Here is an 11,723-nt window from a genome sequence, read left to right as displayed (position 1 = left end):
CAACATGTCCTTACAGTGGGTTGTGTCTGCAGGAGCAGCTCTGCTACAGGGTGGAACGTGACAGCTGGACACAGCCATATTTGCATATGAACGCTTTGTACAGTCGTTTAAAACTTTATTATTTTAGTGTTTAACCTTCCCAGCTCGTCACATGAGCCAGAATATTTCAACCGGTGTTTTTGACCGGTGCGGAACTTTAGTAGCGGAGATGTTTCCGGGGGACTGATTTAACGAGCAGGAACGACGAATCCAAACAAGCGAAAGTTGATTTGAGAGCTTGAATCTTAAATGAAGTTTCCTGTCGGAGGTGCTGCTCTCCGGTGACTACCGGTGACTACCGGGAGCTCGGCGCGGACAAGCGGGAGTGTGTGGAGGCTCGGGCCGCTGCCGGCGGAGAGCTCAACCCCGCTAGCGGTGACATTGACGGCTGAGGACAGGACACGTCGGACGGCTTCTCTCATTCAGCCCGTCCACTCCGGTCCTCTCCGGCTCTAGGCCGTGTATCCCTCCTGCACGTCCATGGCTTTCCTCGGTGTGCCCGTCTGGAGGGGACGTCGGCTGCGTTTTCTCTCCGCGTACCTGGCGCGGAACCTCCAGGTCTGCAGACATGCTGGACCCCCCCAGGAGAAAACATCACACTCTCAGATCAGTTGCTCACGAACAACCGTCACGGCTCACTTTGGATTCACACATATCAAAGGTGGGGCGGTGAGTCCCAGAGCCAGTTGCCCCTGTCATCATGGCCCTGTCCTGGTTAGGTGGGGACGGAGTTTCCACACGTCGGCCCAGATGAGGGCGCTGCCGCCCCCCCTCATCTGGATGGTGCTCAAACCGCTCCAGAAGATCCTGGCGATAGTGCTGGGCAGGTAGGAGGCCTCCCGTGACCCGGACTGAGCAGCACCGCGGACAGTCGAGCAGCTACACAGTACTACTACACAGCACTACTACACAGTACTACAACACAGCACTACTACACAGTACTACTACACAGTACTACTCTGAATATCGTGGCTCCACCTGTAGAAGCACGCACACTCACAGCAGGTCGACACGAACTGATGAACAAACATTTGATTAACTGCAACATTTAGTCGTGAACAATTCATTGTTTCCTGAATTGATGCATATTTCTGTTGATTTGCTTTAGTTAAACAGAAATAAAAGGTCTGTAACTGATCCAGAGTCAGTATACAAGACTCCAGAACACACATTTACTGTTTGTTTTTTGTTACAAACAAAAGGACTTCTGAAACCTTCAGTTTAGTCATGCGGAAAAGAAACAAATGCTGGCGACCAAATGATGACCTGGATTGAACTCGAGGAAAGAGAGTTGTTGAAGCATCGATCAGGTCTGCCAAGACTCCCCCGAGCTCTGCGCTACCTCAGGAGCAGAGGTGTGAGTCTCCATCAGGCTTGCTTTGGTTTTGTGCTGCAGTATTTTGGGTTCAAACTGGTTTTTGGAGTCATTTCCAGCTCCTCCATCATCCCTGCTGGGCAGATAAAACGCCGCCGCATCACCGCACGTCACACAGCTCACATCCACACATTCAAGCCAACTTTTGAGAGACGAGAGATCAAGTTCAGGAGAAAAGACAACAGCGAGAGTCAGACGTATCAGAGCAGATCAATGAAGTCATTCAGCAGCACGACTTCCACATCCCAGTGAAAAAGCAGCTTAATAAACTCAGTTGGCCTTTCTGGCTGATGTCAAACGTTTAAGTGATCCTTCTTCTTCTTCTTCTTCTTCTTCTTCTTCTTCTTCTTCAGTGCTTCAGTGTCGTTGAGCAGCGTTTAGTTTCTGTGCTCAACCGTAGAGGAGACATGTCTGATCCTGTGGCGGTGGACCTCCCAGACAACCGCCGGCAGCTCATGCGTGAGTGGGCCTGGCAGTGCCGCTGGCAACTGGCAGCAGCAGCAGGTGTTGCCATGGTGATTGTAGTCCTCTTTGTCCTGACCCACCTGGACGAGTCCCCAGTGACAGGACGGACCCGCCTCCTGGTGTTCAGCAGAGAGAACTACATGGAGCTGGCAGCGGTGACCTCAGAGGCGGTGAGAGGAGGGTGGGGTGTGGGTGTGGGTGGGTGTGTGTCACACATCGGGTCAGTAGGTGAATATGGAGGAAAGCTAAATGTTTTGCTTCCACCTGTGTGTCTCAGTACATGGAGGAGTTTGCGGAGCTGTTGCTCCTGAAGACCGACCCCCGTCACCAGGTGGTGGAGCGGGTGGTGCTGCATCTGGCAGAGAGGAACAAGGACATCCCCGAAATGTCTGATGTCACCTGGAGCGTCCATGTGGTGCAGAGTCCCAACACCAACGCCTTCGTCCTCCCAGTCAGTGACAGAAGCATGGGGGGGGGGTGTTGGGGGTGACGGTGGGAGGGTGGTGGTGTTCTGACCCAGCAGTTTATTTCTTATCTATAAACACCTTGTGACTTTGCTGTTGTTGGTGCAGAATGGAAAAGTCTTCATGTTCACTGGGATGCTGGAGGCCGTGGCGGATGTTCACCAGCTCACCATCGTCCTGGGGCACGAGATGGCTCATGCTTTATTAGGACACTCGGTAAGTGTGTGTGTGTGTGTGTGTGTGTGTGTGTGTGTGTGTGTGTGTGTGTGTGTGTGAGTAAGCTGCCACTAGGTGTCAATCACTTTAACTTTAATCCAACATCCTGCTGGCAAGCCACATCTTGCCTGGGTTTCTGTCAGCGTGGTGATGTCAGAACTGCAGGAGTGTTTATAGACTCTTGTTGTGTGTGTATTATTTCCGTGCCAGACACTGAACTGGTACCAAACTCTGTATTTCAAAGGCCACCGAGCACATCTGGGTTAGAGAGAGAGACCGTGTGACGTCAACCCTTCAGGCGATGGCGAGCAGGATGCATCTGTTTTAGTCCATTTGTAATTTATGTATGTTCATCCATAAGTACTATTAATAGGGAAATACTGGAGTCCACAAACACGATGATAGTGATGACATCACCGACTCTAGCTGCAACAGTACGTATCAATAGAGAGAACGTTAAAGCTGCGCTCCAGGCGAACTTGGAAGTTGCAATTTACGTTCCTACTTAGAAGCAGAAACCTGACGCATCACGAAGCTGCAATCTAAGATGGCCGCTCCGCTCATCAGCAGTTTGAACGCTTTGAAAATGTGCCGTTTAATCACTTTCATGTCTTAATGTCACATTTAATCAGTTGTGTAGTTCATCAAAAGAACCACCCAAAGGGTTCTTATACATACAACTGGGATGTCAGCAGTTTGTCTGTTTAACGTTCTTCTCTCAGGTGTGATGTCACTTCCTACATGGAACGAGGCACCATTAGCAACTAACTCTGATAATAAATTCAACATTTCAGGCTTGAAAAAAGGTCAAATGTTCTGGTCCCCAAACTCTGAATGTCAGGATTTCCTGCTCTTTTTTGTGATTTATGACAGAAATTGAAGGGTTTTTTTCGGATTCGGTGCTCTTGAACAGATAAAAGAAGGGATTGCTTTGTTATATTTTATCAATATTTTATAGATTTAATGGTTCAAGAAAATAAGAATTGCCGTAAGGGCAGCTGTGGCATCAGTCAGTTGCTCTCCTGTAGAACTTTAGCAGTGTAAGTTTCGTATTTGGATGTTACAAAGAGAGTAAAACACCAAAAAACGTTCAGTTGGATCCAAGGAGCAGAATTCCAGGTCCCAGCACTTGGAATGTGAACGGTCCCTAACTCCTAACTCTTCCTGGCACTCGGTGATTGAGTCCCGTCCTCCCTCCTATCAGATATGTAGGTACACACCCCCCCGTCTCAGGGGTCTGGTCACGGGTGACGTGGCTTCGGTTGCACTGTTGTTGCATCAGCCGTTGATAAAGACAATCAGCACTGAACTCTCTAATCCTGCCTGTGCCGCGATCACCAAAGTCCTGATGCCGTCGGCCGTAATCCTCCACAGACGCCTGGTGTGTTTACCCCATCAATAAAAGCTCTTTCCTCCTGCTCTAAAAAGTGTCTAATGAAGTTGTGTGTATTTCCAGACTTTAAACGTCCTCGGAGGAAATGCTTGAAGGAGATTTTAATTAGATGAAGCGAATGAGCATCGATAGCCGGGTATTACCCAGTAGGTGTGCTCTATTGGATTGGCTGTTAAAACCTCTAAATCTGTTACGGCGTAAAAGTTCCACTAAAATAGATGGGAACGATCAATATGTTCCGGCTGCCTCATTCACCTCCTAGAAACTTTTTACCTCTATTTTTCCTCACCTAATCACAGTCTCTTCCTCTCCGCCCGACCCTTCCCCTCTCCCTCCTCTCCTCCTGCAGGCGGAACAGGCCAGTCTGTCTCACGTTGTGGACCTCCTGTCCGTGATTCTGCTGACGGCCATCTGGGCCGTGTGTCCTCGAGACAGCCTGGCGCTGCTGGGACAGTGGGTCCAGAACAAACTCTCACAGGTGACACATCCCCGTGCAGCTTGTTATTCCACAGTGTCACCCACGCTGTCTGAGGGTAGCTCCCGCTGCACCCAGGGAGCGGGGGCGATATCTCAGGGGCGGACTGAGATGATCAGGGCCGTTGCATCAGAGGTGCAAAAAGGCCTCGAGCAAAGGCAGGAAGATGCAGTACTTGCTAGTTTTGTGTCAAAATTCTATTAAATGAAGTGTGGAGGCGCTGCTGAGGAGTCTTGACTGAATCCAGCGCTGGGAGGGAGGAAGAGCTCCGTCTTCATGCCTTATTTTTGCTGTAATTAGTCGACTGAGTTACGTTTCTAAGTCTTTTGATATTGTTTCATTATGAAGGGAGGTTCAGGGAGCTTTACGAAAAATAGAGGTAGAAAAGTTCATTTGTATGACTTTTATTTTTATACTTTCAGTACATTTCAGGGCCTTTTCCCCTGTTACTTGATTAATGAAGTTAAATCAGTACTTCTACTTTTAGCAGCGTGTATTTTTTTGACACAAGTATCTGTACTTCTACTTCAGTTGAGAGTCTGTGTGCTTTTCTCGTCTGTGCCTGACGGACGTGAAACATGAACCGTTGGTGTTCCGGCAGCACCTCCACAGTGGCGCTATTCCATTTGTGGCTCATGGTCCTGGGATGATGATTTAACATGATAGCAAACCTTGAAACGTGTTGTCGCGGGCTTCTTCGCAGATGTAGACGCGCGTAGGGTTTGATGGCTGAACCTCTGCAGGAGTGACGAATCCTAGAATCACAACCTCGCCTTTTGTCTCTTCTGTCAGCTGATGTTCAACCGTCCCTACAGCAGGAAACTGGAGGCTGAAGCAGACCAAGTTGGGTTGCAGTTGGCTGCGAAGGTATCATCATCAGCATCATCATCATCTTCAGCATCATCATCATCATCAGCATCATCATCAGCATCATCAGTAGCAGCAGCAGCAGCAGCTGAACAAACTAGCTGGAACAGCCCTTTAATGTGATACAACAGTAGACTTAACAATGTCCAGAGAGTTACTTTGTATTCTAACGAGCTTCAGAACATTGCACACTGATGCCTGTTTCCCTCTGGTGTCCTGTAATCTCTGTGTGTGACACTAGGGGGCAGAGTCGTTCAGGTAAACCAACCGCATGAGCGAAGTAGGACTTTGATCTCAGTTCAAGACACAGAGGTCCCACTGGTGTGTGTTCACAGGTCCTTGGTGTGTGTGTGTGTGTGTGTGTGTGTGTGTGTGTGTGTGTGCGTGCGTGTGTGTGTGTGTTTTGCAGGCGTGTGCAGATGTGCGAGCAGGCCCCGTATTCTGGCAGCAAATGGAAATCAGAGACCAGCTGACTGGAGAGCCCACCCTCCCTGAGTGGCTGTCCACACATCCGTCACACAGAAACAGAGTCGCCCAGCTAGACCGCCTAGTACCACAGGTACACACACGCACACACCCCTTTACCTCTATTACACGAGTGAACACCCATTAAAGACTCCGAGTGGGGGAGAGTCCTCCACCTGACTGTTGTTTCAGGGAAGAAGGATAATGGCGCTAATGAATCGTCGGGAGAGCTTCACTTGCACCTGCAGATGTGGGGAGCAGGGAGGAGAGGAAGGACAGACTCAGGGAAGAGAGGAAAAGATGCAGGGTTTAAGGAAGACAGGAAAAAACATTTTGCTGTGCAGGGGCCCGGATATCTGCTTCACTTAATGTCTTGGAGGCTTTGAGCTGAGGACCTGAAAGAAAGCAGCCTGGCGGTGGCGGCTCCATCCCACAGGCTCACACACCGCTGCTGCTCTGTGGCGAAACAATCAATTGTGTCCTAAGGCTAGACGGAACTCAACATACGATTAAACCTGGCTGCTAGCATGGATGGTGTGTGTGTGTGTGTGTGTGTGTGTGTGTGTGTGTGTGTGTGTGTGTGTGTGTGTGTGTGTGTGTGTCACACGTCAGGTTCGTAGGAGGATTTAGAGGAAAGCTGAATGTTTTGCTTACACCTTCAGTGTGAGTTGGGTTCTTGATACACTCTCTGCTCCTAACGCAAACAAGCAGATGGGTGAACAACTAATTGTCCGTCAGGTGGCTGCGTTGCTGTGTGTGTGGGTGTGTGGGTGTGTGTGTGTGTGAGTGTGCATGATATGTACACTCTCGTAGCTGTGCATCATGCTGAATCCCCGTGTTGAACATTGACCTCTAGCAGCAGTCGTTGGTGGGGCCAGGCTGCAGCCACAAGCAGCCCGGTGATGAAGGCTGTTGCTTGTGTGTTGTGTTGTTGTTGTGTGTGTGTGTTGTTGTGTGCGTGTGTGTGCTGTGAGTCTTGTAGGTGATTCCAGGTGAGAGATTAATGACTGGGATGTGTGAGGCTGACAGAGGAGCCTAATCACGGGTGGGTGCGGCGTCGCTCTGGTGATGTTTGCTTGTGTATCGGTGGATGTGGTGAAGGAGTGGTTCTCCTCTCCCTCCACTGCTGCAGCACACGCCGTCTCCATGTTTGCGTCCCTCAGTCCAGCTCAGCACATTAGTATGTGGCTTTTGTTCTCTCTGTCTGTCTCTGATCTCGTTCACTCATTTTCCTCTCTCTCCCTCTCTCTCGCCCTCCTTCTTTATTTCACTCCACATCTTCATTAGATGAAATACAGACACTCTAATCAAGCTGATATCATATATTACATTCAAAAATATCAAATGGCTTGCTGCTTATTAAAGGACAGAGAGGATGATTAATGAGCTGAGTGTGAGGATGCTCCATCTCTCTCTCTCTCTTGTCTCTCCATGTCTTTCTCTCTCTCTGTCCAGGCGCTGGAGTTGAGGGACAGCTGTGTCTGCCCGTCTCTACCTGCTTCCGACCCTCGCACCATCTTCTCCAAGAGCGTCCGTGTGTTGCTAGAAAACGCTAAAGACCAAAGGAGAGCCGGACCAGGGGGTGCACTCAAGCCCCTCCCTCACACCCCCTCTGGACTGCCCGCAGCTCTGCTCCCTGAGACTGGTCTTCCTCCGTCCCCTGACAGGAAGCAAGACCACAAAGGTTCGGTTCCTGCGGTAGCTTCAGAGACGGCGGTGGAACTTCCTGCTCCCGCTGAGGAACAGAGCTCCAGCTGATGTGAAATTTGAGCTTCTTAAACGTGACCGGCTGGTGCTTGATAGACTGATCAGCTGGTCTGTCTGCTGAACCACCGATCGATACGAGGCTCGGCGTCCTTGACTGCAACATTTCAGAGTCTCATGCACTGGAGCCCCCGCTGCCGGGTCTGTCCCTGACTCTGGGGTGGGCCTGGGGACGAGGATTTCCTAACAGTGCGACACACTACTGACTCAACCTCAGAGAAAGTCATCGCTGCTTAAAGAGATGCCACGTTAATTAGCTAACCTTGAACGGGGGAAGTGCTGCATTAATTAGTAAAGCTTCCATACATCCAGAGATTATTATGTGCATTATTCATCGATACATGGCAACAGACCGGAGTAAGCACTTGGAGTCTGCAGAGTTGGAGGCTTGGTCCACGGCAGGTGGACGACATTCTTATTATGAATTCATGAGGAATTCTTCGTGGCGCGCACACGCACACGCACACACACGCACGCACGCACACACACACACACACACCTCTCATGGATCGACCCCCCTGAGGGACCTGAAGGTGTAAATTTATGCCTGGTTGTTTGCAGGTTTTATAGCCGTCTCTTGCTCAGGAATGCCAATGTCCCCCCGCAGAGCTGCAGGACGAGGCTTTCATGGGATTTTCTAAAAAATCTTATTTTGACAAAACAAGTTGACTTAGAAAAGGCTTTGACTTTGAGTGCTGGGCTGTTATGGTTTTTATCTTGGTAATCTTTAGTGTGCGTGTGCGTGTGCGTGTGTGTGTTGTACTGTGAAATCCAAAGGTACTCCTGTGTTTTCTTCCGTTCTTGTGTTTGGGGCCTGCAGGCTCTCGTGTGGTGGAAGCTTCATTTACTGCCAGCAGGGTCTTTTTGTCTTCGTCAAGTAAAAGGCTGGTGATGAGGTTTGTTCTACGCGGTAAAGCGTGGAGGGGAATGTTGCTGCGGTAACTCCACCAGAGCTGCTTGAACGCACGAGCCAAAAGAATCAAACGTTGGTGTAATTTTTGGCTTATTTTCTCTTCAAGATTCAGGAGGATTAAAGATGTACATGTATCAACAACTGAAACGAGGATTATGGAAATTGAATATGTAGTGTGTGTGTGTGTGCGCGTGTGTGTTTGACATTGCACAAGAACATCACAACACTCCTGCTGTTACACCAACAAATACACAGACGTGGTGAAAGCACGTGTTCTGTTTTTACGTAGAAGTACACTTGAGTGTGTAACAGTACTTTTTCATTCTCGTGCCCCTGTCTTTGGCACCAAAGGTTCCAGAACCTAAAATACAAGTTTCCTTTATGGAACTGCTTAAAACCCAGTAATCTGTTTGTACTCTACTCTGTAGGTATGCAGTACTCCTGCACACTTGGAGTGGAATTTCTCACTACTCCACCCATTTGTTGCTCCGCAGATCTACGTTTAAGTTTACTTTCATAGAAGAAAGTATCTTTGAAATGATGTGATGGGTTATACTCTCAACTAGAAACACCGCTCAGGGACCCTGTCACTGTGACCTTGACCTTTGACACCCAGAACGGTTTCAATTCATCCTCAGGTGGACATTTGTGGTAAAGGTAATCTTTTAGGTTTTGCGACGCATCGCGAGCGTGGGACGTACGTACGTACGTGCAGACGACCCAGGGACGTACATCCTCGTCGGGGGCTGGAGGCATGACGCCCCTCTAGGGTGAGACCACAAAACCACCTCACCTTCATACATGGCGAGTTCACCAAACATAACGAGGATGAACTTTGCTCCATTGGATGTCGGCATCAGAACCTGAGATGTGTTGATCAAATAGAAAAGGAAGTCTGATGATCCGTCTTTGGATCATCAGACCATCCCAACCTGAAATACAATCATTCTGCAGAAAATAATGGACACTGGTTTTGCTCCGATATGCAAATCAATTTTCTATGTCACCCACAGAACTTCAAATATTCGGACCCACACTTCAGGTCTTGTTAATAAACCTGACATGGCGGTTCAGAAGTCGGTGTCATGCAGGATGTTGGTGACACCAGTGGACCTTCTGTGTGTCTTCCAAACTTTTGCTTTAAAATGATCAATAATCCTGCTTATTAAAACAGCACAGCTAGTTGGAGTCCGATGTTGGCAGTAAATGTAAAGAGTTGTTCCGGAAACAGGTACTCAAGTATGGTACAGATATCTGAAAACTGCTGAAGTACAGTAAATGTACTTGTTGATTCTTACCTCTGAAAATTAGTCTGTGATTGAGAGGAGACGCCAGCTGACTCCCAACAGTGCACATTTTCCGTGTGTGTGTATGTGTGTGTGTGTGTGTGTGTGTGAGAACAAGGAAGGTAGTAAGTCACTGCTGCTGCACTCCGGAGGAAACTCCTCGCTGGCCTCTGATCAGACGGATGTAAAGTTTGGAAATCTCCAACAGGATTACAGCGAGCCGGCCAGAATCAAACGAATGCCACTGGAATTCCCATCAGTCGGCCTCACGGCTGAGTTTGTGTAGTCGCTGCCAATGTCGACAAACTAAAGCTTGTTGACTGTGCGAATCTGTGTGATCTCCATGTTAAAAGAGCGTTCGAGCAACATCCTTGTCCCCTTTTTACTTTCTGCTGCTGAAGGCAAATATCAATTAGAGTGCAGATGTGTGAGGAGGGCGGTTCTGCTCACAGGTTCTCCATCTTGGGATTCCTAGGTTCCATCTCTGCTAATGGAAAGTTCCTGTTTCCTGGTTGGAGCGCCGCAGCATCTGGATGCGTCTCCCTCAGCACTCAAACTGGAACATGAGCAGGCAGCAGATGACATACTGGCACCCAGAGGTAATTGTAATGAGCGTGATGTGATACACACACTGTGCTGAGTAATTGAAGCCAACTGCTGGAATCTAAAACAATGCTGTGAAGTGACTTTATCCTGCAACACAAAGACACTGTAGTCAGATGGATGGGAAGGACAGAAATGGAAACAGACAGCGGAACAACAGCAGATTTTTACAATGACTTTAAATCAAACATGATGCGGTGTGTTTGTCGCACCACCGACGGATGGGACATCTAGGTTTTTTTGCCCTGGGCGTGCAAGATCTGTTCCATGAGGAGTATTTGATCAGATGTCTGCGTCGTGTCTGTAACTTCACCTCCAGTCTCAGATTGTTTTGTGTTTTTATACACTTCCACCCACCAGAGACATCAAACCTGCTTCAGAGACCACCAGCAAACTGCTCACAGGTATTTTGCAATATTGACAAGCCGGGAAGTGTTGAGAAGTAGACGAAGGAGCAGGAAAGGTAGCACACCCACAACAGACAGAGAGACGGCTAACTCAAGATGTTGTTTCCTCAAGAAAAACACTCCCACAGAGAGCCGGGGCAGCGAGAGAGCAGCCCCACACATCTGCTGTGTAGGTGGCTGAATGATGTCCCACAATGCAGCCTGGCTCTCCTCTGACCTCCCTGTGGGCTTCTGCTCCAAGTGGCTCCTCCACATATCCATTTCCTGGACATATAAATGCAGCAGCTGGCTGCGGCATGCAAAAGGAGGGGGGGTGATAAAAATGTGTGTGTGGTAAAAGTTGCTGTGTGCATTAATTATACATGTGGCATGTGGGTGTCTGATTGAAATGAATATTTTACTGCTTTTAATCACTGCCATTGCCAGAGTGATGGAGCATCTGGCTGTGTTACCTGGGTAATTAAAGATGCTGTCTCTCACACACACATACAAGTCTCCGAGGGTGTGTCTTCAGGATGAGACGGAGGCGCTCAGGAGGTTTACTAATGAGCCAAAATTAGATTTGGAATATTTTAAAGCAACAAGCCCCATGGAGAAATATAGATTGCTTGTTCTTTATTTTGCATTTGTCTGATCAGGCGAAAGCTTTTCATGGTGGCAGCAGAAGCTTTTATAGGTCATGTGGGCAGACTCACCTCAGCAACCTGCTGGAGACGCCAGCGTGTTTACGGAGTCTCACGGGGTAAAAGGCTGTATGTAGTTTGAGCAACTTTAAATGAAGGTGGGTGTCGACTGCTGTGGGTTTGATGTGTATTAATACCCACTCAGGTGTCTGCGTGGAGGTGGAGGTGAGGTTTAGTCATCCTCGAGGCTTCGTGCTGTCTAAGTTCACGTTTGTATATTTCACTTGTTCGTGCGGATGTGGTGCACCGAGGCCGCCGCCGAGCTACCTGTCATTGTATTTTTAGCAAATAGGACAAAACTGAGGCGC

General features: G+C 48.7%; 1 protein-coding gene across 3 annotated transcripts; it reads left to right on the top strand.

Annotated features, from left to right (window-relative positions):
- Window positions 1-197: 197 nt before the first annotated feature.
- On the top strand, window positions 198-11,184 carry oma1 (OMA1 zinc metallopeptidase). Of its 3 annotated transcripts, XM_086225186.1 has the most exons (10): window positions 739-866; window positions 1,768-2,049; window positions 2,157-2,330; window positions 2,452-2,559; window positions 4,302-4,430; window positions 5,220-5,294; window positions 5,704-5,853; window positions 7,215-7,443; window positions 10,198-10,321; window positions 10,686-11,184. In XM_086225186.1, exons 2-9 carry the CDS (start codon window positions 1,822-1,824, stop codon window positions 10,287-10,289), a joined length of 1,185 nt encoding a protein of 394 aa, XP_086081312.1. In that variant the 5' UTR covers window positions 739-866; window positions 1,768-1,821; the 3' UTR covers window positions 10,290-10,321; window positions 10,686-11,184. The 3 variants fall into 3 exon arrangements, with proteins under 3 accessions (XP_086081313.1, XP_086081312.1, XP_086081311.1); XM_086225187.1 differs by having other exon boundaries at window positions 198-866; window positions 1,815-2,049; window positions 10,198-11,184; XM_086225185.1 differs by having other exon boundaries at window positions 10,198-11,184.
- The last annotated feature ends 539 nt before the right edge of the window (window positions 11,185-11,723 follow it).

Source organism: Aulostomus chinensis, chromosome 14 (genome assembly GCF_037954235.1).
Source record: "Aulostomus chinensis isolate RoL2024-O1b breed Wild chromosome 14, RoL_Achi_v1.0, whole genome shotgun sequence".
NCBI classification, from domain to species: Eukaryota; Metazoa; Chordata; class Actinopteri; order Syngnathiformes; family Aulostomidae; genus Aulostomus; species Aulostomus chinensis.
Note: the sequence above shows the minus strand (reverse complement) of the source record. Positions and strands in the feature narration are given on the sequence as shown.

Bases quoted from the DNA above. Each gene is read 5' to 3' on its own strand.
- oma1 (XM_086225187.1), top strand. From the start codon at position 520: ATGGCTTTCCTCGGTGTGCCCGTCTGGAGGGGACGTCGGCTGCGTTTT. The intron at 2,331-2,451 runs GTCAGTGACAGA...TTGTTGGTGCAG, and splicing joins CCAACGCCTTCGTCCTCCCA to AATGGAAAAGTCTTCATGTT. The intron at 5,854-7,214 runs GTACACACACGC...CTCTCTGTCCAG, and splicing joins TAGACCGCCTAGTACCACAG to GCGCTGGAGTTGAGGGACAG.